Here is a 20,597-nt window from a genome sequence, read left to right on the forward strand (position 1 = left end):
CCCGCATGACCTTCCACTCTGGGGCCAGCCCGGCGACGGCCACCCCACAAACGTCCCAGTGCCCCCCACACTTCAGCCTGGATGGTCTCACGCTCGCCTTGCCGAGGGGTAAGCCTCGCCCCGGGATGAGCCCTACCTTGCAGGAGGGGGCCTTGGTCGTGGACTGGGCCTGCACCTCTCCCGTCTCCCACCGGCTCTTGGTGCTGGCCACGGCCATGCTGGGCAGCTCGATGGAGGGCTGGCGCACTAGCCTGGAGGCCCGGCCGGCGGTCTGCGGAGCAGAAGGAGCCTGCGTGAGTGAGCGGCCGCAGGAGCCGCGTCAGCGAGGCCCGTGTGGGACCGTCCGACAGACAGACGATTCCCTCCACGTCTTTGCGTCTCTGCCGGGGCGCCTTCCCAGCGAAGGGCTGGAGCAGAGTGCTGGGACGAAACGGGCACGGTCCTCCGCTCGGTGTCCTTGGGAAACAGCCTCTCAACCCGAAGAGCACAGGGGACACGGGGGGGGGGGTCGGGACAGAGAGGGAGCTGCCACACCGGGCTGGAGGAGCCAGGTCGGGTGGAGGCGGAGGGTGTGGGTGGGAGAGAAGAGTGCTGCCGCGGTGGGGCGTGGGCACCGGAGTGACGGCGGCTGAGGGAGGGGGCACGGCTGGACACGAGAGTATAGGCTGGGGCGTCTGGTGGCTCAGGCGGTGAGGTGTGCCTGCAGCCCAGGTCAGGGTGTCCGAGTCCTGGGTGAGCCCCCGAGTCGGGCTCCCTGCCCAGCGGGCGTCGGCCTCTGCTTCTCCCTCGGCCCCTGCCCCCACTCATCCACTCCCTCATTCACTCTCTTTCCCCCAAGGAAATCAGTAAAATCTTTTTTTTTTAAAGAATATAGGTTGGATGAGTGGGCGTTGGCTGGCTGGAGGGCTGTAGGCTGGCTGGACGGGGGGGAGGGGGGCGGGGGGGCATTCGCGTGGGAGGGCGTGGGTTGGACGGAGGAGCCCTGGCCGGCCGACGGGTGCTGGCTGGTGGGTGTTGGTTGAATGGAGGCGCATTGTTTGGATGAAGGGGTCGTGACTGGGTGGAGGGGTCCCGGCTGGACAGAGAGGTCCTGGACAGAGGGTCTCGGTCGGATGGCACCATGGTGTGTGGACGGAAGAAGGACCCAGCAGAAAAGGCGAGGCCTCAGCGTACCTCGACGGCCTGAGTGTACTGCTCCAGCCGCTCATCGATCTTGGAGATGGGCAGGGCTGCCTGGGACTTCTTCACGCTGTTACTGGAGGGCGGGAGGAGGGTCACGCCCCATGCTCGCTCCCTTGGCGGGTGCAGCCCACCCCTCAGGCCCCTGAATCTCTGGCCCCCAGACCCCTCTCTTCAACCCTCTCCTGGGGAGCCCCAAGTCCTAGTCTGGAAAACAGCAGACACACCTCTTCTTGATGGAGCGGTTCAGGGACTCGGTTCTGTCGATGAGCTGGAGAGAGCGAGCAGAGACGTGAGCCTTCAGCCAGAGCCCCCCCCCCCCCACGGCCCCCGTGGCTCCTGTCCACCAGTCCAGCCTTCCACGGATTCATTTCTCAGGGTTGGGCTGAGTGCTGGGCTTGGGGGAATAGCGCAGGAAGGGCAGGATGTGCTCCCTATTCCTGGAGGTGACGTGTGGCTGCCTCTCTGGGGCTGCCATTCGGTCGTGATTCTGGGAAAGAGAAGGCAGCAGGCTCTGGGCCTTGACCTACTTTGGTGCTGGGGCTCAGGGGAGGTGAGCTCTGTTCGGTAGCGTCCTCCAAGGCCAGGGGGCTGGGTGTCCTGGGCTGCTGGCTTTTGTGGTGCTAGAAAGAGAGCATCTGAGGTTACACGATGAGTGCACCCCCTTTGCACCCCTCCTGCCCCATCCAGGACTTGTTGGAGCAAACACTTTCCCCTCCCTGGGCCTCAGGCCCGTTCCAGCCCTGACATGCTCTGGTTCTCAAACTCTCCGCAGTTCTCACTTGATCCCAGGGTCAGTGAGGCCCTCCACCCTCCTAGAATGTGGGTGCTAGAGTCTGGGGAGTGGGGGCGGCTCCCTCTCGAAGCCAGTCCAGCAAGGTAGCAGAACACGCAGTCAGCAGAGACCCTGCCCGGGGCTCGGACAGCGCCCGCAGTCAGCAGAGACCCTGCCCGGGGCTCGGACAGCGCCCGCAGTCAGCAGAGACCCTGCCCGGGGCTCGGACAGTGCCCGCAGTCAGCAGAGAGCCTGCCCGGGGCTCGGACAGCGCCCACCCCCGCTGGAACCACCACCTGCTCTTCTGTCTCTCCAGCGCCTCCCGGCCCCAGGCTGCCCTGGACAGTCCCCTCCGGGCTCCTGGACTGGGTCTCCTCTGCTCCCGGCCTTGCCTGGAGCTCGGAGCTGGGGCTCAGACGTAGCTCCTCCAGGCGGACGCTGGCCGGGCTCTGCTCGTCTCCATCCCGGCTCCCGCAGGTGTGCGGGTGGGGCCTGGGGAGGTAGAGGAAGGCCCACGGAAGGTCATTCAGTTGCTCGCCTCGAGGCCCTTCCTGTTTCCAAACCTCAGTTTCTCATCTGAAAGATGAGGGCAGTCGGACCGGTTGAGGGCCAAGGCGTCCTGACCCCAGCCTCCCTGGGGAAAGGGGTCCGAGGACCTCCGAGCCAGCCCCCATCCCTGCTGGCTCTGACCGGGGGCCGCCCACCACCCACACTCTGAGGCCAGACCCAGTCTCCAGGCTTTCCAGGTAGGACCCAGTCCAGGTCGTGCTTGTCTGTATCCGGCTGGCCGGCCTCGGCCCCCACTTGTTCCTGCCCTGCTCTGAGAGGGGGGCAAGTAGGCCAAGGAGGCGGGCAGGGTCTGTGGGTGGTTTGGGGGCTGCTCAGCTGGAGGACAAGGCGCGTGTAGAGGCCACAGCAAGGCTCGTGGCCCCAAGGAGAGGGGCGGCCTGCACTGGCCATGCCTGCTGGCAGCCAGCGTGGCTCTGCATTTGAGCAGGACTGAACCTAGGTAAGATGGGAATTTCTCGAAGTTTCCATGATTTCACGCCCCTTGGTGCCGGGGCGGCCCAGACCCACCGCCCAAGGTGGGTGGGTCCCAGCCAGTGGCCAGCACACAGAGGGCCCATTCAGCAGCTGCGGGTCCGGGGACGAGGCCGGTGTGGGGCGGGAGGAGGCCTGCTTGGGAGCATGAGGGTCCGACCGAAGAGCCAAAGTGCCCCCTGCTGTTGGGAACAGCCGCGGCCTGTGGCTGCCGGGAGAGAGGAGGGAGCCCGCAGGGCTGAGCCCCCAGACTCGTGCACAGGCCAGCCCTGCTGACCCCAGACCCATCCTAGAAATGCAGAGTGGGCACTGACTCCCAAAGGCAGATGGGGGAAACTGAGGCCCAGAGGGGGCGCTGGCAGGCAGGGGGCCGGCCAGGACCAGGGCCCCAGCAAAGCCGCTGGCTCCTGGGGTGTGGGAGCTGGCTTACAGGGTGAAGAAGGGGTGGTGGGACCACCGGAGGGGTGTTAGCTGGAGCTCGAGCCTCCCGAGGGGCCGTGGAGGGCCGCGAGGTGACCCGGAGAGGAGAGTGGCGTGGGTCTGGAGACACTCAGGTGCGGGGCACCTGCCCCCCAAGCCTGAAGTCCCTGAGCAGAGCTGGCACCCTGTCCACGGCTCGGTGTGGGGCGCCCTCAGACCCCTGAGCTGAGGGGGGGGTGAGGCTCCGGGAGCAGCCCCCCATCCCATTCCTGGGCCCCCGGGGGCGCCTCGGCCCCCGGCCCCGCCGGCCCCGTTCAGACCAGCAAACACGTCTGCACATCTGGAAAGCTTGTCCCTCCAGGCCGGCTCACAGGCCCGCACATCTGGAAATACCTGCTCCCCTCCGTGGGAATGGAGATCAGCCAGCCCCGAGGGAGGAAGGGGCGCAGGGCCTCCATTACGTCAGCGGCCGCAGATGTGTGCTGATGTGGCGACACCCCGGCCGGGGCTGCAGCTGGTCTGGACGGGGCCCAGGGGCCCTGGGGAGCCCAGGAATGAGATTCCCTCCCAGCCCTCCCCGCAGCCCCTCGGCCCGCCGCCCGCCGTCTCGCTCTCTTCCTCCCTTCCTCCTGCCGCCGCTTTGCGGGGCCGGCGGCGGGTTCTCAGGCGCGGGTCGGGGGCTCGGAGGGAGCCCCTGTCTGGCAGCCCCGCCTGCCGACGTTGGCCGCCACTTGCCTGTCCTCCTCCTCTTGCTGGCCCTCGGGACTCTCGCCCCAAGGGGCCTCCCCAGCCCCCCGGTGCTGCTGCTGCTGCCGCTCGGGCTTCTGGGACCAGTCGCTGAAACCCTCATCCTCCTCCGGTTCCGGAGCCTCTGCGGGCTTCAGGCTGAGGCTGAAAGAGTAGCACAGGGTACCCCCCACCCCGCTCAGAGCCAGGCCACCAGGGCCACAGACATGCTACCCACATTCCTCCTCCCTTCCTCAGACCCCGGCTCCAGGGATGGGAGGCCCTGTCTGCCGAGGCAGCACCCCACGGCTGGGCTGAGCCTCCTCATGGTCAGAGAGTCCCTGAGGGCAGGACTGTGTCTCCCTCAGAGTTTGGAGCTGCCTGAGGCCAAGGTTGTGTCTCACCCTATTAAACCGGGGCCCCCCAAGAACAGGCTCTGTCTCTTTCATGAGTCTAAGGTTCCCCAAGAGCTGGGCTGGGCCTCCCCATCAGTCCAGGGTCCCCTGAGAGCTGGGCTGTGCCTTCCCCATCGGTCTAATGTCCTCTGAGAGCTGGGGTGTGCCTCCACCATGAGTTTAGGGCCTTCTGAGAACTGAGCTATGCCTCTCCCATTGGTCTAGGGTCTCTTGAGAGCTGGGCTGTGTTCCTCCATCAGCCTAGGGTCTTCTGAGAATGGACTATGCCTCCCCCATTAGTCTAGGGTCCCCTGAGAGCTGGGCTATGCTTCCTCCACCAGTCCAGGGTTCCCCAAGAGCTGGCCTGTGCTCCCCCCAAAATCTAGGGCCTTCTGAGAACTGGGCTATGACTCCCCCATCCGTTTAGGGTCCCCTGAGAGCTGGACTATGTTTCTCCCCTCAGTCTAGGGTCTCTCAAGAGATGAGTTATGGCTCCCTCATCAGTCTAAGGCCCCCCAAGAGCTGGGCTGTGCTCCCCCAACAGTTTAGGACCCCCAATTGCTGAGCCATGCCCCGTCTGTCACCCTAGGGTCCCCGTGTGGGGGGTTGTCTCCCTCTGCCCCCTCAGCTGTGCCCCCAGGGCTCTGGTGACTTGCTCCTTCCCCAGGAAGCCCATGCACCCCGTGCCCCCAGGCAGGCCTTGGATCGGGTGCTAGTGGGCTCCCCCTCCACCCCCAGCCCCTGCCATCTAGGCCGAGGCCCCGGCTGGAGGGCCCATGACCGCCGCGGCACCCCACCCTGCCCGGAGCTGCTGACTCGGAGAAAATGGAACAAAACAGCGGCGGGAGGAAGGGGGGCATTATTGTAAAAACAGCCCAGCCCGGCCGCGGAGGCCTCCTGGGCCCAGGGAGGAAACGAGCAGGCCCGCGGCCCGCCAAGTTGGACGTGGCCTCCATGAGTCACCGGCAGCGGGGAGCTTGGGCGGGGGGCTCTGGGGCCAGGGCCGCGCAGCTGGGGTCAGTGTCGGTCCAAGCAGGGGCCAGGACGGCGCGGGGCGGCCAGAGCCTGAGTCAGCGCTCTGGGAGGCTGGCTGGGAGGGGTGGCCGCACGTGAGTCCGGCCGGCCGGCCAGCAGGCTCTGCTGGCGCTGGGGCTGTGAGGACCCCCACCCTGAGAACTCTGCCCACTCCTGCCTCTGCTGCTGGGCTGAGCTCCTGCGTGGTCTCTCCTGCTCTGCGACCCCTCGCCCAGGGCCTGACCGCCAGCACACCCCTCTGCCCGGGCTTATGGGGCCGGGCTGGGCGAGCAGCTTACAGGGTCTCCTGCTCAGGCAGCTGGGGGGCCCGGCTGCCCCCGTCCTCGTCCTGGGCCCGCAGCTCGCTGTCCCTCTCCCGACGGCGCCGCTCCCGGGCAGCCTCTTCCTCATCTTCCACGCTCCACTGAGTGGTGAGCCTGGGGGACACCGAGAGACGGTCAACCGCAGCCTGCGCCCTCCCGCTGCAGTCCCAGCAGGCCTCGTGTCCGGGCCTCGGTTTCCTTGTGCATAGAGCGGACGTCACGGGAGCTGGTCACCGAGGCGCCCTCGGGGCCCCGGGGGAGCTCCCAGGGTTCTCCAGGCCTGGGGATGGAGGGGCTCCAGGGTCCAGCCAGGCCTGCAGCAACCTCTGGGTCCCCTCCACCAGCTGGGCTTCCTTGGCCCACCCAGAGCCGGGCCACAGAGGGCATGGGGATAGGCGGCGGGAGGTGTCAGGGGCCTACCTGATCTGGGGGTCCAGCCACAGCCCATCAAGTACGGCCGGGCTGGGCTGGGGTCAGGTCCGGGGTAGACCTGGTGAGGCAGCTGCCTCCCAAGCCAACACCTCCCCCCCAGCTGGGGTGCTCCCTCCTGCTCCCCAGGGACCCGGTGTGTTGGAAGAAGGCAGCCCCCCAAGAGGGCCCAAGACCTGCAGAAGAGGCTGCATCCAGCCCCAGCCTGACCCCTCTCTGAGCTGTTTCACAGACGAGGATCTGAGACCCCCTGCAGAGCCCCTCGCTCAGTTCACATTGACCCCACAGCTTCTCGGGGTCCCTCCCTTGGGGCCTCACAAGGTGGGCCTGGGACCGGGGGCCCATGGCCCGTTTCCCCTGACCCTGGCCCGGTAGGTCTCAGACTATTGGTGTCCGGCAGGGTGGGGGGGGCGAGCAGACACCCCAGGCCTTGGCCATCGACATGGCCCTGCCTCCCCCAATTCCCCTGGACCCCGGGAGGGGAGTCCTGGTCTTTGCTTCTGCAGGGGTCCCACTGCCCCAGGCCGGGGTCTCCGTCCCTTCCTGCTGGTGTCCGCTGCCTGACCCCGCAGCCCTCTCCTTCGGAGCCTCCACCCTTGGCCAGGCTGGCCGGCTCCATGGTCTCGGCAGCCCTGCTGGCCGTGATCTAACCTCCCTTCAGTCCTCCCAGAGCCTCCCAGACAAAAGCCAGGCCCCATGCAGCCCCCGCTCTGCACCCCCCCACCGTGGCAGCCCCCAGGGACCTCAGCCGTGCTCAGACCTCAGCACCCGCGTCCGCCTACCCTCACTCCTCCGCGGTGTCATCGACCCCCCCGCAGGGCCCCAGCGAGCCCTTCCTGGCCCGCACCCGGCTTCCATCCTGCTCAGAAGCCCCAGGGCCATGGAGCGCTCGGGCTGTTGGGGACCTGGGCTCTGGGGTCCTTCCCCGCCATTCACACCCACGGGCCCTCCTCGTGGAGGGTGGGAGCCCGTGTGCCGCGGGAGTCGGTGCTGGATCCCAGCGTGGGCCGGAGCATGGGCCCCCCAACCTTCTTGTAGGGTGGCCCCTGGGGACAACCCAGGAGGAATTCCCGGCCGTTCCTGTCGGGACTGGCCATCTTGTTCCCCTCGATCCCGTGTCCCAGCTGCACACGCCCGTGGCCGCATCTGTGTCGGGATGTTGTCGCGTCCCAGCCCATGCGCGGTGCACAGGTGCGCACGCGTGGGCTCAGGTGGGGCGTGGGTGGCCCAAGGCTGGAGCTGAGCCTCAGGTCCCCCTCAGGCCTGCTGTCTGGAACCCCCATGGGGCCTCTCCACAACATGGCCATAGCTCCTGCTCCCCAGACCCTCCCACTAGATCTGAGTGCAAAACCCAATGTGTCCCGTCACTCCCGACCCAGGCAGGGGCTGAGCCCCCGGGGTCTGCCCTTACGGTGATGGGTCCCGGCCACAAGAGCCCTGTGCGGGCCCACACTCGGCAGAGCCCCATGCACGGGCACGCAGTGCCTGGCTGGGCCTCCCTTGCACACACAGACACACGCGTGCACACACACGCAGAGTCCCTCTGTGGGCTCTAGCGCCACTCAGGCCAACGTCGGCACCCACGTCCGCCCTCCGTGCGTGGCCCCGAACACCCCCCGGCACACAGGCGGGCGTCCCTCTGCACACGCAGACGCGGAAGTGGGAACAAGGTGAGGGCAAATGCGCAGGCCCAGCCCCCCTGCCCAGCACCCCTGCCCAGCACCCCTGCCCAGCCCCCCTGCCCAGCCCCCCTGCCCAGCACCCCTGCCCAGCCCCCCTGCCCAGCACCCCTGCCCAGCCCCCCTGCCCAGCCCCCCTGCCCAGCACCCCTGCCCAGCCCCCCTGCCCAGCCTCCCTGCCCAGCACTCCTGCCCAGCCCCCCTGCCCAGCCCCCCTGCACAGCACCCCTGCACAGCACCCCTGCCCAGCACCCCTGCCAGCGCCTTGACAGCGGCCCAGGAGGGAGACCCAGAGCAGCATCCCGGGGGGGCGGCCCCCCCGAGGGTCACCCTTCATGGCCTGCCACTGGCATGGGGTCCCCAGGCGCCCACAGGCAGGAGCGTGGGGGGAGCAGAGACGGGGTGCGGGGCAGGGGTCTTCTGCTGTCTCCCCAAAGCCCCGCGCTGGGAGACCCAGCGGCCTGAGGACAGGGAGCCCTCCCCCCTCCTCCCTCCCCCCAGCCCCAGGATGTGAGTCATGCAGCCCCTCCTGTGAGCCCCTCACTGTTCCGCAGCTGGGCTCCGTTCTGGGAACTGAGAGGGGGCGGCTCTCCTGGGGTGGGGTGGGGGCCTCTGGCCTGGGAAAGGCGCCCCCCTTCCCCGGCCAGCAGCCCAGACCCCTTGGCAGGCTCCGCGGAGCTGTCAGGATGCCGGCCATGGCCGCCCCCCTCCCCGCCCCGTGGCCCCTGGCTCGGCCTGAGCGCAGCTGTAAGGGATTTGGTGTTCCTTAGCAAATGCAATTAGGCTGTTTCCTGTGTCTGTTCTGGCTCTCATGCGGCCATCGGTTCAGCCCCGGGGCCGTGGAGTGCGGTCCTGCGTCGGGGTCCGCCACGGGGCCTCGCCCCACCCGGGGCAGCAGCGTGGGCAGACCCCAACGGGCCCCGGGAAGGCTCAGAGCTCTCCATCCTCGGTCGGGGAGGGACCCCCAGCCCAGGGGCTGCCCCTGCTGGCCATGTCCACTGTCTCCCAGCCCCGACTCGAGGTGCCAGCCCCCTCTCTCCTCTGCAGCACCCCCTCGTGGTTCCCCCCGCCCCGGCCGGGTCGGATGATGGGGGATAGGGTCTGAGCCAGCCTGGCCAGCTGTCCTGCCCCCGTCCTCCCCCTGCCCTGGTGGGCTCCGTCCCTGCTTGACTCTGCCCCCTGCAGGTGGCTTTGGGGCACCCACCTGTCTCTGGTGCCCAAAGCTGGGCTCAGAGTCATGGGGAGAGCTTGGGGGCTGGGCTTGGGGGCCAGGCAGGGCACCTGCCTTAGGAGAATTCTTCTTTTAGGCTTGCAGGGGACCCTTTTGGCTACAGGGGACCTGGACACAGTGGTTGAGAGCTGCCTGAGAGGCCTGGGGAGTGGGACCAGACACCCCGCCAGGAGCAGGGAACACAGGTCTCCCCGCAGACCACCAAGGTCTCTGTCCCCCCATGCCCTGCCTCCCTACTGTCTCCCGGGGTGGACACTTGCAGAGCGACTGGTCCTCCAAGTGACCACAGAGCCCATGAGGGAAGGCACAGTGTGGGGAAGAAGGAGCCCATGGAGAGGCCTTCTTAGTGTTGGCTTCCGGGGATCCCCAACTACCAGAGAGCCGGTCCCCCAAGGGCAGAGGTCAGTGGCCCCGTCAGGGAGTTCCGGGGAAGGCAGTGGTGGCTGGGCTACCACGAGGGTGCCCCCAACGGCTCATACAAGGCAGGGTCCTGCCCCAGGCTGTGTGGGAGGGTTCTGTGGGTGTGGCATGGCCTGGGGACCGGCTGTCACGCGTCCTTGCAGAGAGGCACAGGGTGCCCCTGTGGGGGTGAGTCCGGAGTACGAAGGCAGCGCCAAAGGGGCAGGTGGGCAGGGGGGAGGCAGGAGGGGCCGGAGGAGATGAGCTGGCAGGAGGGGCAAGGAGGAGGCACGCGCTGCCGCCCCAGGCCCGGGGTGAGGACAGGGGAGCTGCCGGGAACCTCGCTCCCCCATGCCCCACCCGCCTGCCCTGGCGCGGGTCCAGCCCACGCTCCTGGCCATCCCTCGTCCAGCTGCACCTTTCTGGGTGCGCCTGTGTCCTGCTGCGCATGGGGAGAGATGACCCCTTTCCTCGACGGCACAGGCTGTCCGCGGGCCAGGGAGGTAGCACCCTGGGCAGCCCGACCCCACTGCCCGGAGAGCCCAGGAGGCGACCTTGAACTTGGCTCTGAAAGATGAGCTGGGGTTCGTGGGCCAGGGAGGGGGTACAGTGAGAGCAGAGCCATGAAGGCGGTGGCCAGAGTGCTTGGTGCAGTCATGGCCAGAGAGGGGCAGCTGTGGGGAGACGGACAGGAGGGTCTCTGAGGCCCCTGTGGGCGCAGGTGGGCTGGAGGGGAGCTGCCAGCCGGGAAGGTGGTGCGGGCAAAGGGGCAGCCGCCGCCCAGGAGGGAAGGGGGGTTCCGGGGGTGGGTGGATTGGGGGGAGGCCCCAAGTTGAGCTTGGGCCAGCAGAGTGTGGGGGCCATGGGAGCTCCTGGGGAGAAGGTCAGGAGGGACTGCAGGTGAGGAGGGACCCAGGCAGGGAAGAGCCCAGGGGATGAGTCACCCCTCAGGGAGCTGAGGGGCAGCCGTGGGGCACCAGGGTTCGGGGGTGACCAGGGAGCGGAGAGCGGCCACGGCTGCAGGGAAAGGCCTGGGGTACAAGCCCCTCGGCCCCTTCCGGTCTCCGCCCCTCCTCCTCCAGGCCGGGCGCCTCACAGGGGTTAGCGCTGCAGGGGTGGGGACAGCCTGGGCCTGCACCCCCACCCCAGGGCCTTGGTGTCCCCGCAGAGCACTCGGCTCTGCCCCTGTGGGGCGGGAGCGCAGGCCCCCCGACCCTCCCCTCTGCAGTCACTCCCGGAATAGCAGCACGGGTGGGGCAGCCCCCAGCGGCCTGGGGGTGATGTTGGGTCCCTGGGAGACCCAGGGCAGGGCAGCTGGGGACCCTGGGGACTCGGGGAGGTTCTAAGCAGGAAGGAGCTCGGTGGAACGCAGTTGGAGGGGACACGAGGTGGGGGACACGTTGCCCTCCTGAGGACAAGGAGGATGGGGCTGAGCGGAGGGAAACATAGGAGGTCGCCCCGGAGTGGGGCTGTGGCGTCAGTCCCTCTGACCCCTTCCTTAGGGTGAGACGCCGGGCCCAGCCTCGGCTCCCCAGCTCCCCGGGGCCCAGACCTCACTCAGCCAGGTGCAAACAAGACCCCTCCCTGGGCTGCCCTAGCTCCAACTGCCTCTTGACTGGTGCTATTGGCAGACCTGGCCCCCCAAGAGGAAGCTGGGGCGCCACGGGGCAGGGCCTGGCCCGCACCCCTCACTGCCCCCATCCTGGTTCTGGTGGCAGGTCTCATCTGAGAAGCCTCCCCGGAGGAGGGGACATCTGCCGGCAGAGCTGGCTTCCCCCTCCCACAGAGGGGCTGGCTCCCCAAAAGTCACAGGCTGGCCCTCAGGTGTGGGGAGGGAGTGAGGCCCCAAGGGGCTGGTGCTGGGGGACATGGGGCACAGCTGCTGCCTCCGGGAGCCCACAGCTGGCCGGACAATGTGCTCTCGAGCCGTGAGCCCCAGGCCAGGCCATCCTAAGGTAACTCCACCCACACTCTAGCTCCTTCCCGGCCCCGGGCAGGGGAACAGAGCCCTGTGGCCTGGGCAGGGGCTCTGGGCTTGTCCCTCAGGTGGGAAGGGCCAGGCAGCCGGCGTGCTGGCATCTTTCCTTCCACGGGAGCCCTGGGACCCCAGCTAGGAGCACCTTCCGCCCGGGCAGGCCCTTCTCCCAGCCGAGGCCGGCCCGTCCTCAATCAGAGCGTCATCTCTGTGGGACCCTCCCCTGGCCTCTTCATCCAGTGCACAGCGGGGCAGCCCTTGTGAGGGAGCCCCCAGCTGCCCCACACAGCCCCCAAAGCCAAGGAATCCCCCTTCAGCCCCTCTTTCCTGGCCGGCCCCAGGAGCGGACTGGGGAGTGTGGCCCCTGCCTCTGACCTCAGGTCACCAGGGACCCCCCAGGGGCAGTGAGGGCAGGCCCTGTTCAGCCCAAGACGGCCCCACTCCGGGCTCAAAATGCCACCTGGTTGTCACCCCATTCAGGGGGGACTGTCACCCCAGTTTACAGGTAAAGAATGGGGTCGGGAGGTCTCCCTTGGGAAGGGGAACCAGGAGACCACAGCCATGGCTGCCACCGTCCCCAGCCTCCCTTCCTGGGCCAGGGCCCCAGTCCCGTATGTGTCACCTGCTCCATCACCTCCCAGGCAGCCCAAGTCCCTCCTGTTCCAGCCCCTCGCTAGCAGGCCTGGGCAGGCCTGTCCCCCGATTCGCCCCTCCCCTCCGCCCCGGGCTCCGGCCCCCTCCCCGAGCCAGCTCTCCATCCCTCCGGGAGCCGGGGCCCACAGTGGGGTCCGGGACCTTCGGGGCTGCCAGGAAAGCCAGTGCTGACCACTAGGCGAGGCTCAGGGACCCCAGGAGAGCCCCTGTTTGGAGCCAGGGGGGGAATGCTTGGGGAAGCCCCCTCAGAGGAAGGGCACCTGTGCCTGTGCCTGTGCCTGGCCTGGAAGGATAGGGGATGTGGACGGTGACACCTGTCAGAAAGGACAGGGCAGCAAGCCAGCGTGTCGCCCCTCCTCTCTGTCCCCACGCTCCTCCCGAGTGACCCACAGTCCCGGCCCATCCCACGCAGGCACCCCTCAGGGACAGAGTCGCGCGGAGGGCACATGTCCCCTTCGCCCCACATCCCATTCCAGACGCACCCAGTCCCAGCCTGCTCCCTGCCCCACGCTGAGCGGCTCCGTAGGTGGCCGGCCCGCCCGCCATCCACGCAGGTGGGAGCTGCGCCAGCCGTAGGGCTCTGGGCCAGATGGGTCCCTCCCTTGATAGCCCCTGTGCAGCCCGGCCCCCAGTTTCCTGCCACAACTGTATCCCCAGACCTGCAGTGTCCTGGCTTCCTGGACCCGTGAAGGCCCTGTGGGGACCAGCCTCCAAATGCTGGTCAGGGCAGCCCCAGGCCAGGCCGGCCCATCATACCGCAGGCCCCGAAGTTGTCCAGGCCAGGCGGGCAGACCCTGGTCGTCTGCTCTGATGGGCCGACAGGGAGAGGGCCATGCGGGGGGTGGGGGGAGTGGGGTCCCTGCTCCCCTGGTGCCCACCCACCGGGGACAGCTGCAGCCCGAGGGAGAAGGAGGCAGTGCCCCCAAAACCTACCTAGAGGGGCTTTGCCCGGTCAGGGGTCCCCTTGCCAGTCTGGCTCCGCAGAGCCCCGCACCGGGGTCCCACAAAGAGCTTTGGGCCCCCAAGCCCCTCTCTCTCAGGATCCCCCGGAGGCCGGCTCCCGGACCGTCCCCTCTGCCCTAGAGTGGGACCCGGAACCGAGCCTGACGTCGGCCGGCTGGCCCATCGCCTCCCTGTGGCTGGGGGTCCTACCTCCTGGGATGTGCTCCCCGGTCAGCCTCCTTGTCCTTGACCCTCTGGGCCTGGGGTCAGAGGTCAAGCCCCTTCCCGCTTCAGGTCCGACCTGCCCGTTGGACGCCGGCGTGGCTGCTCCGGTCCCCGCCCCGCGCACGGTAATCGCCGCTGTCCCTGCTCTGGGTCCCTGACCACAGCGCCGCAGGGGTCTGGGCCAAGTGTCGCGGCTGCCTAGGAGCCCGCCGGGCACCCCACCCACCGCCACGCCTGTGCCGCACTGAGGACCCCCTCTGGGACCGCGCGGGGGGCTGACCACAGGGCGCCCCGGCTGCTAGCAGCCCCCGCCTCGCCTCCGGGCCCAGCCCAGGCTCTCTTGGCGCTGGCCGGCCCTCCAGGGGAGCCCGTCCCTCCCGAGCCAGGCTGGGGCTGCCTGGCAGCCCCCGCTGCGCCCACGAGGCCAGGCTCCGGCACGTTCTGCGACACGCGGCTGGTGGCTGGCACCGGCCGCCACCTCGGCCATTCCTCCCCACTTTCATCGTGCCCAGGGCCGGGCGGGGGGGCACCCGGGTTTTCCCGACAGCCCAGGCAGGGTCCCTCGCTCGGCTCTCCTTCTCGGCCCGTCCTGGGGTCTCCAGACCCGACCCCCAAGAGCGCGGAGCCACTCCATCCCCTGCCTGACACTGCTGTCCGTTTCTGTGCAGGAGCCTGGGGCCCAGCCTGGCCCCTCCCTGCCCTCTGCTGCCCTGTCCCCCTCCCCTGCCCGCCTCCCCTCTGCACGGAGCATCAGGGGCTCGGGGCGATGCCTCCCCCTGAGCGCCCGACACGCCACAGACTGCCTGAGACTCAGCTTCCCTGTGCACACAAATGGGTACGCGGGGCCAGCCCGGGACGGTCTGCTGGCTCGGTCCTCTGTCCCTGAGGACCCCGCCGGGAGCTGGGGGCTACCTGGTCCCTCTACAGCCAGCATGCGGCGTGCCACCCCGTCACAGGAGGCAAAGCGAAGCCTAGCAGGAAGGGGCCCGACCTGGGGCTCCCCCTCCAGCCACAAGGAAGGTACGCCAGGGTTCCGGCCCCACAGCTCCCGCAGGCTGGTGTCGGACAGCAGGAGGCCCGGGGCGGGAGAGCCTGGCCCCACGCATGGGCCCCAGTCCAGACGCGGGCATCCCCCCCCCCAGTCCAGACGCGGGCATCCCCCCCCCAGTCCAGACGCGGGCATCCCCCCCCCCAGTCCAGACGCGGGCATCCCCCCCCCCAGTCCAGACGCGGGCATCCCCCCCCCCGGTCCAGACGCGGGCATCCCCCCCCCCCGGTCCAGACGCGGGCATCCCCCCCCCCGGTCCAGACGCGGGCATCCCCCCCCCCAGTCCAGACGCGGGCATCCACCCCCCCCCCCGGTCCAGACGCGGGCATCCCCCCCCCCGGTCCAGACGCGGGCATCCACCCCCCCCCCCCCCCGTCCCCTTCCCCGTCCGTCCTCCCCACAGGGGTTGGGTTTTCTCTCCTCCTCTGCCCCTCCCTTGGCCTCACTGGCGTCCCTCCCTCCTTTCTTGCGGGTCCCCGCGGCCTCCTGCCATCTTCCTGGGGGGCCGGAGCAGGCAGTGGACGGGGCCCTCGCACCGCCCACACTCAGCACCCACGGCACCTCGCCCTTGGGGCCTCCGTCCCTCCGCTGCTGGGGACGGCGTGGGGCAGACGGCGTGAGGGACATAGGGTGGGCGGGACCCTGTGGGCGGGGCTGCTGAGTGTCCACAGCGCCCGTCGCCCCCAGCCGACCCCGATGTCCTGCCCTGTCCCTTCTCTTTGTTGTTTTCACTCAGCCTCTCCCTCCTCTTGGCCACCGTCCTGTCCTGTCCGCGTCCTGTCCTGTCCTGTCCCATCTTGCCCCTGCCCTCATCCCACTCCCAGTCCTGTCTGTGTCTCGCCCCGTTTCACCCCCATCCTGTCCCCTCCTGCCCCCGCCTTACCCCCATCCTGTCCTGTCCCGGTCCTATCCCTGCCCCGTCCCCATTCCTGTCCCTGTCCTGTCCCATCCGATCCATCCTGTCCCCACTTTGTCCCCATCACTGTCCCTGTCCTACCCGGCCCCATCCTGCCCCGCCCCTGCCCCGTCCCTGCCCTGTCCCCATCCTGACCCTGTCCCATTCCTTCCCCGTCCCCGCGCACCCTCCTTCGACCTTCCCGGGGACCCCGCCGCGCCCCCTCTCTGTCCTCCGTCTCTCCCTTCCGTTCTCTCTTGCTTCGCTCTCTGTACCTGCAGAACACACTTTGGGAGAGCCTCGCAGCCCACTGGGGACGAAACCCCTGGCCCCCACCTCACCGCAAGGCCACCTCAGGACCTCCCCCTTCCCAGGTAGACAGCACCCCTCCCAGCCGCACCCTCGCCTTCCGGGGTGGCCTGCGGTCTGATCCCGCACGCCCCCTGCCCGGAGGGGCCGCCGAGGCCTCCCCCACACCCGGCTCCCACCTGTGCTCCCGACACCTGCGCGAGCTGGCCCCGGGCCACCCACCTGTGCTGAGCCACTCCGCGCTCCCCAAGCTGTTCCGGGGAGCCCTGCCCGCTCCAGCCACCCCTCGGGGCCCGAGGGGGCCACGGGCCGCCTTCTCGAGGCTCTGGCAGGGGCACGGGGAGGGGAGCGAGCCCTCAGGTGCCCAGTGTCCCCGGGCTGCCGCCTGCTCGCCGCCCTGTCCTGCTCTGTTGGCGGGACAGGACTGGAGCCTGAACCTCAGGGCTCTGGGCTCCGGCCCTGACGCCCTGCCCAGGGGGTTGGGCCACTCAGTCCTTGCGCCCCCGCGATGCCAGCTCGCCCGGGCTCCTGGGGCAGCTCCGGCGGACGGATCGCCTGGTCCCGGGGCAGCACCACCCACCAGACGCCCAGGCTCTGCCAGGGCCAGGGCCAGCCCCCCTCCCCTCTGGGGCCCTGGGTGGGCCCGAGGCAGCCACGCCCCTTTGGACACTGGTTTGGAGGCCTGGCTTCCCCCGCCCCACCCCCCACCGCCTCCTCAGGCTGGCCCGTCCCTGGCCCTGCTGGCCACACTGGGGTCCCCGGAGGCCTCCCAGACCTGGCTGCCCAGGGTGGGAGCCCGGGCATAGGGATTGCCGGGTGCCTATGGTGGACGTGCGCCCGGAGCAGTGGGCAGAGGGGGTTTGCCTCAGGGCTCCTCCAGCTCCCAAAGCCTCCCTGGGGGGGACCAGGAGCGCAAATGCCAAGAGAGACACCAGCAGGGGGACCCGGCCAGCCCCTCTGGTCTGTGCCAGACAAAGCCTCCCTTCCCAAAGCCGGGCCCCCAGAGAGCCTTGGACCAGGCAGGCAACCGGAGCCCAGGGAGCCCAGGGGACCGCAAGCTGCCCCTGCTCGTCCCGAACGCCGGCCTGGCCCAGGCTGAGCTTCAGATGGCCAGGCGCCATAGAAGCGGACAGAGGGACGGAGCCAGGCCTGGGGATACAGCAAGAAGAGTCAGCCCGGCCGGCCACCTGAAGCCTCCTCCTGGGCAGTGACAGCCGGCAAGGACCTGCGTGGCAGCCCCAGGGATGGTGCCGAGCTGAGATGGGGACACAGGTGGGCACGGGGACAAGTGCCCCCGCCCAGGCCCATTTTTAATCTACTGAAACTGGACCCAGTTTGCGCCCCCAGCACCCCTGCTGACTTCCTGAGCCCGTCACAGGGAGGGGCCTCACCCTGCACCCGGGCGGGACCTGGCGAAGAGTAAGGTGATGCCCAGGGCATGGCTGACAGGACCCCCTCAGCCCCCAAGTGACCCCGGGGCAAGTCGCTAGCCTCTGTGAGCCCGGTGTTCTGCCTGTCCAACAGGGACTGGGGCCACCTGCCCGGGCTTCGGGAAGTGAAGCCCATGGGAGGCAAGACAGGCGGGGACGTCCGTGAGGGGGCGGGAGTGCCACGAGCCGCCCGAGCCTGGAGTCCACAGGCAGGAGCAGAACACCAGGCCCAGGGCTGGTCCGCGCCTGCGAGCGTTTCCCTGCGAGCTGAGTGACCGCCCACCTGGGCTGGACGCAGACCCCCCGCTGCCGCGGGAGAGAGTCTCCCTGCTCCCCACCCGGTCCCCAGCAGCAAGCCGGCGCACAGAGCCCAGAGAGGCACGTCCTTCTGTCTCTGTTTTGCCTCTGCAGGTCCCCCAGGGGCTCGGGCTCTCTCCCCAGGCTGTCCCCGCCCTCAGCCAAGCTGGGGCTGCACGTTCGATGCCCCGTCGGTGCCTCCACTGCCCCCACCAGGGCAGCAGCTGACGCTGGGCTCGGGAGCAGAGCCAAAGCCACTGTTGGACAGACATTTGTGACCCAGCTTCTCCTGGGACGAGGAGTGTGAGTGCAGCCCACCTGGGGGCCCTTCCTGTCAATCCCCAGCAGACCATATGACTGCCCTCTTAGGCCTCAGTTTCCCCATTTGTTAAGTCGTGAGCCTCCGGTATTGACCCCAGGCACCTGTGAGTCCTCAGGCTTTCTGCAGAGGGACAGGAGCTGTACCCCCTGGAGGACACATCCCGGCTGGGCAGGGAGGAAGAGCCTCGGCTGGGGGTCCCCTAGCCAGCAGCACCAGGGTGGGCCTGGCCGAGCCAGGAAAGAACAGGGCTGAAGCCCAGGAGCGGGGTCCACCTTACGAGTGGTCAGGGAGGGGTTCGGGGGCCATGGCCAGCAGGGATCTCCCCCAGACCCTGTAGCTGCTCCTGACTTGAGTGGTGGCCCCTGGGCCATGCCTGAGTGGGGCCGGGAGAGAGCCGTCACTCTGAAGGACCTGACTGGCGGGAGCTGGAGGGGTCTGGGGTGGCTCTCTGCCAACCTGCACGCCCTGACTCTCCTCCCTCCCAGAGTCGAGGTGTGGGTGGAGCTGAGGAGGCTGAGACGCCTGTGTCCCTCCCTCCAGGAACCTGCAGTCTGCCAGCATGCTCCTGGCCATTGGAGGAGAAGCCAAAGCAGGCTGCATGGAGGAGGCAGCGTTTCAGCTGGGCCTTAGGTGCCTGGAAGGGTAGAGGAGGAGGAAGGGCACTGCGGGCGGCTCAGAGTAAAGTGTCGAGCAGCCCGTGGTATGGAGCGGTGGCTCCGGGCCCGCCTCTGGACCCTTGTTTCTGCTCTCTCTACTCCCCTTTGAGGTGGGTGACACCACGCCACCATTTCATAAAGGAGGACACTGAGGCCCAGAGAGGACAGGGTCCTGGCCCGAAGCCTGAGACGTGGGAGCCAGAACTCCAGCCCAAAGAAAATCGGACTCCGAGACCCAAGCACTCACCACAGCCCTGTGGTGCTTCCCACGCAGGGCTGGTGTGCTAAGGGGGGTGGTGAGTGCGGCCACAAGGTCTGGCGTCATCATCTGAAAAAGAAGGGTGACAGAACAGTCCCCAGGAGCCAGGGGAGCCCAGGCGAGGCCTTGGAAGCGTGCCGAGGACACCCTGCGTGTCCTGGGAGCAGCAGACCAGGCCAGAGGCCCCGGGGTCAGGGGAAGGCGTCCGGAAGGACAGCGGTCCTGCGCCGGCCAGGCAGGCGCGCAGGTGGGGAAGAGCGCGGGCCGCGTGCACACACCCGGCGCACGTGTGCACCCCTCACCCTGGCCTGGGTGCCCGGGCTCCTGGCCCTGTGGCCCGGCCCTGCCCGCCCTGCCCCAGCCTGGGCCGGGGGGCACCTACCTCACCAGCTTGTCCAGGCCCCATTTGCTGGAACTCCTCAGGAGGGCCGAGCCGCTCATGCTGCTGGCGGCCGCCCGCGGGCCGGCGACCTGGCCTGACCCCGGCCCTGGGGACGCGGCAGCTCCTTCTTCAAAGGCCGCCAGCCTCTGTCTGCCGCGCCCCTGCCGCCCCCCCGCCGCTCCCCCTGCCGCTTGGACCCCTCCCGCCCCCCCCTTCCTCCTCCTGTCTCCTCCTTCGCCCCCTTGTCCCCGTCCCCGGTCCACGCCGTCTCTCCGTCTGGCTGGCCGTCTGGGCTCTCTGACGTCCGCACCCCTCCCCGTCTGTGGCCTGCGTCTGTCCACCCGGGGCCCTCTCGTCCTGGGGGTCCCCAGGGCTGACTCCCCGTTGGCCGCCCCGGGCTGCGGGGTGCCCGTCTGTCTGTCCCCGTCTGTGCGGCCTCACGGACGCTGTGGGTCTCTCCTGCAGGACGTTGAGCAGCTGCTTCCCTTTTGTTCCCCCCCAGCCCCCTTCTCCCCCCTCGGCCTCCTCCCCCTCCCCCTCCTTCCGAGACTAGTAAAAATGTCAGAGGAAAACCCTCCAGCCCAGCAGCCCCGGGGCTCAGCAGGACCTCAGCGGCCTGGGGTGGGCACGGTCCCCCTTCGGCCACCTTGGCGGCCGCTCCGGCCTCACTCTGCCGCCCGCCGGCTCATCCCCACCAGTGGCGGGGCGTCGGGGCGCCCCCTCGGCCTCTGCGTCCCTCTGTGCCTCTCCCCTCGCTCTGGGCCTGGCCTGGCCAACCCTTTGGCCCTCCTCTTGTCCTCGCCTTGATGGGTCTTTGGGGTCAGGCCCCCCCTGCCCTGCCCCTCTCCGCTTGGGTCAGGCCCCCCTGCCCTGCCCCTCTCCGCTGCCCTGCGCGCTCCGGCCTGGGCCCGCTGCCCCTTCCCCGCCGGCCCCCGGCCTCCCTGCTTCCACACTCGGACCCCGTCTCCTCTCCTCTCCCTCTGTCTCTGCCCCTATCTCTGCTCCCCCTCCCTCCCCCTCCCCCTCCTTTCCTCTCCCCTCCCTCTCCCCTCCCTCCCTCCCTCCCTCTTGGTTCTCCAGTTTTCCCCTTGTTTATGCCCAGCTCTCTGCTGCACGCATCACCTCGAGGGGGAATCCTCTCTGCTCCCCAAATGGGGAGGTTGCCGCCCCCCCGCCCCCGCCACACTGCACTGGGAGGTCAGAGCAGGGAGACCCCAGAGGCAGGGACAGACACGGCCCGCCCCGGGCTGGTGGCGGAGAGCATGCTCCCAGGGGGACCGGTGGGCACCAGGTCAGCACGGTGCCCTGGCCTGCGGGCCCCCTGCCCCTCGTGCTCCGGCCAAGGCCCGGGAGGCCCAGCCCAGCCCACTGTTCCTCTGGTTGGGCTTAGTCGCCGTGACTCACTTGAGAAGGCTCGCGGGCGAGTGACCGGACGAGGCGGGTACAGGACTCGTGTCTGCGGGGCGTCCCCGAGCCCAGCTCAGTGCCCAGCAGTCACGTCCAGCAGCGTGGCCCAGCTACCCACCCTCACAGCCGCTGCACCCAGGCTCCGCTTGGGGAAACCGAGGCTCAGACGCGTGTCCAAGTGTGCA

The 20,597-nt window shown here is 69.1% G+C and overlaps 1 protein-coding gene across 5 annotated transcripts in view; it reads right to left on the bottom strand.

Moving 5' to 3' along the window:
- Positions 1-20,597, bottom strand: part of LSP1 (lymphocyte specific protein 1) — a 36,109-nt gene that overhangs the window by 5,017 nt on the left and 10,495 nt on the right. For 3 of the 5 annotated variants that reach the window (XM_082749234.1, XM_082749233.1, XM_082749231.1), the window contains exons 2-8: positions 5,850-5,987; positions 4,151-4,306; positions 2,251-2,446; positions 1,710-1,802; positions 1,407-1,450; positions 1,174-1,255; positions 137-271 (exon numbers count right to left, since the gene is read on the bottom strand). In XM_082749234.1, coding sequence (XP_082605360.1) covers positions 137-271; positions 1,174-1,255; positions 1,407-1,450; positions 1,710-1,802; positions 2,251-2,446; positions 4,151-4,306; positions 5,850-5,987 — 844 coding nt within the window. Of the gene's footprint in view, positions 1-136; positions 290-1,173; positions 1,256-1,406; positions 1,451-1,709; positions 1,803-2,250; positions 2,447-4,150; positions 4,307-5,849; positions 5,988-20,597 lie in introns of all 5 variants that reach the window. The other 2 variants (XM_082749232.1, XM_082749230.1) reach the window with 1 other exon arrangement.

The sequence above is a fragment of the Mustela nivalis genome (assembly GCF_964662115.1).
Source record: "Mustela nivalis genome assembly, chromosome: 9".
Lineage (NCBI taxonomy): Eukaryota > Metazoa > Chordata > Mammalia > Carnivora > Mustelidae > Mustela > Mustela nivalis.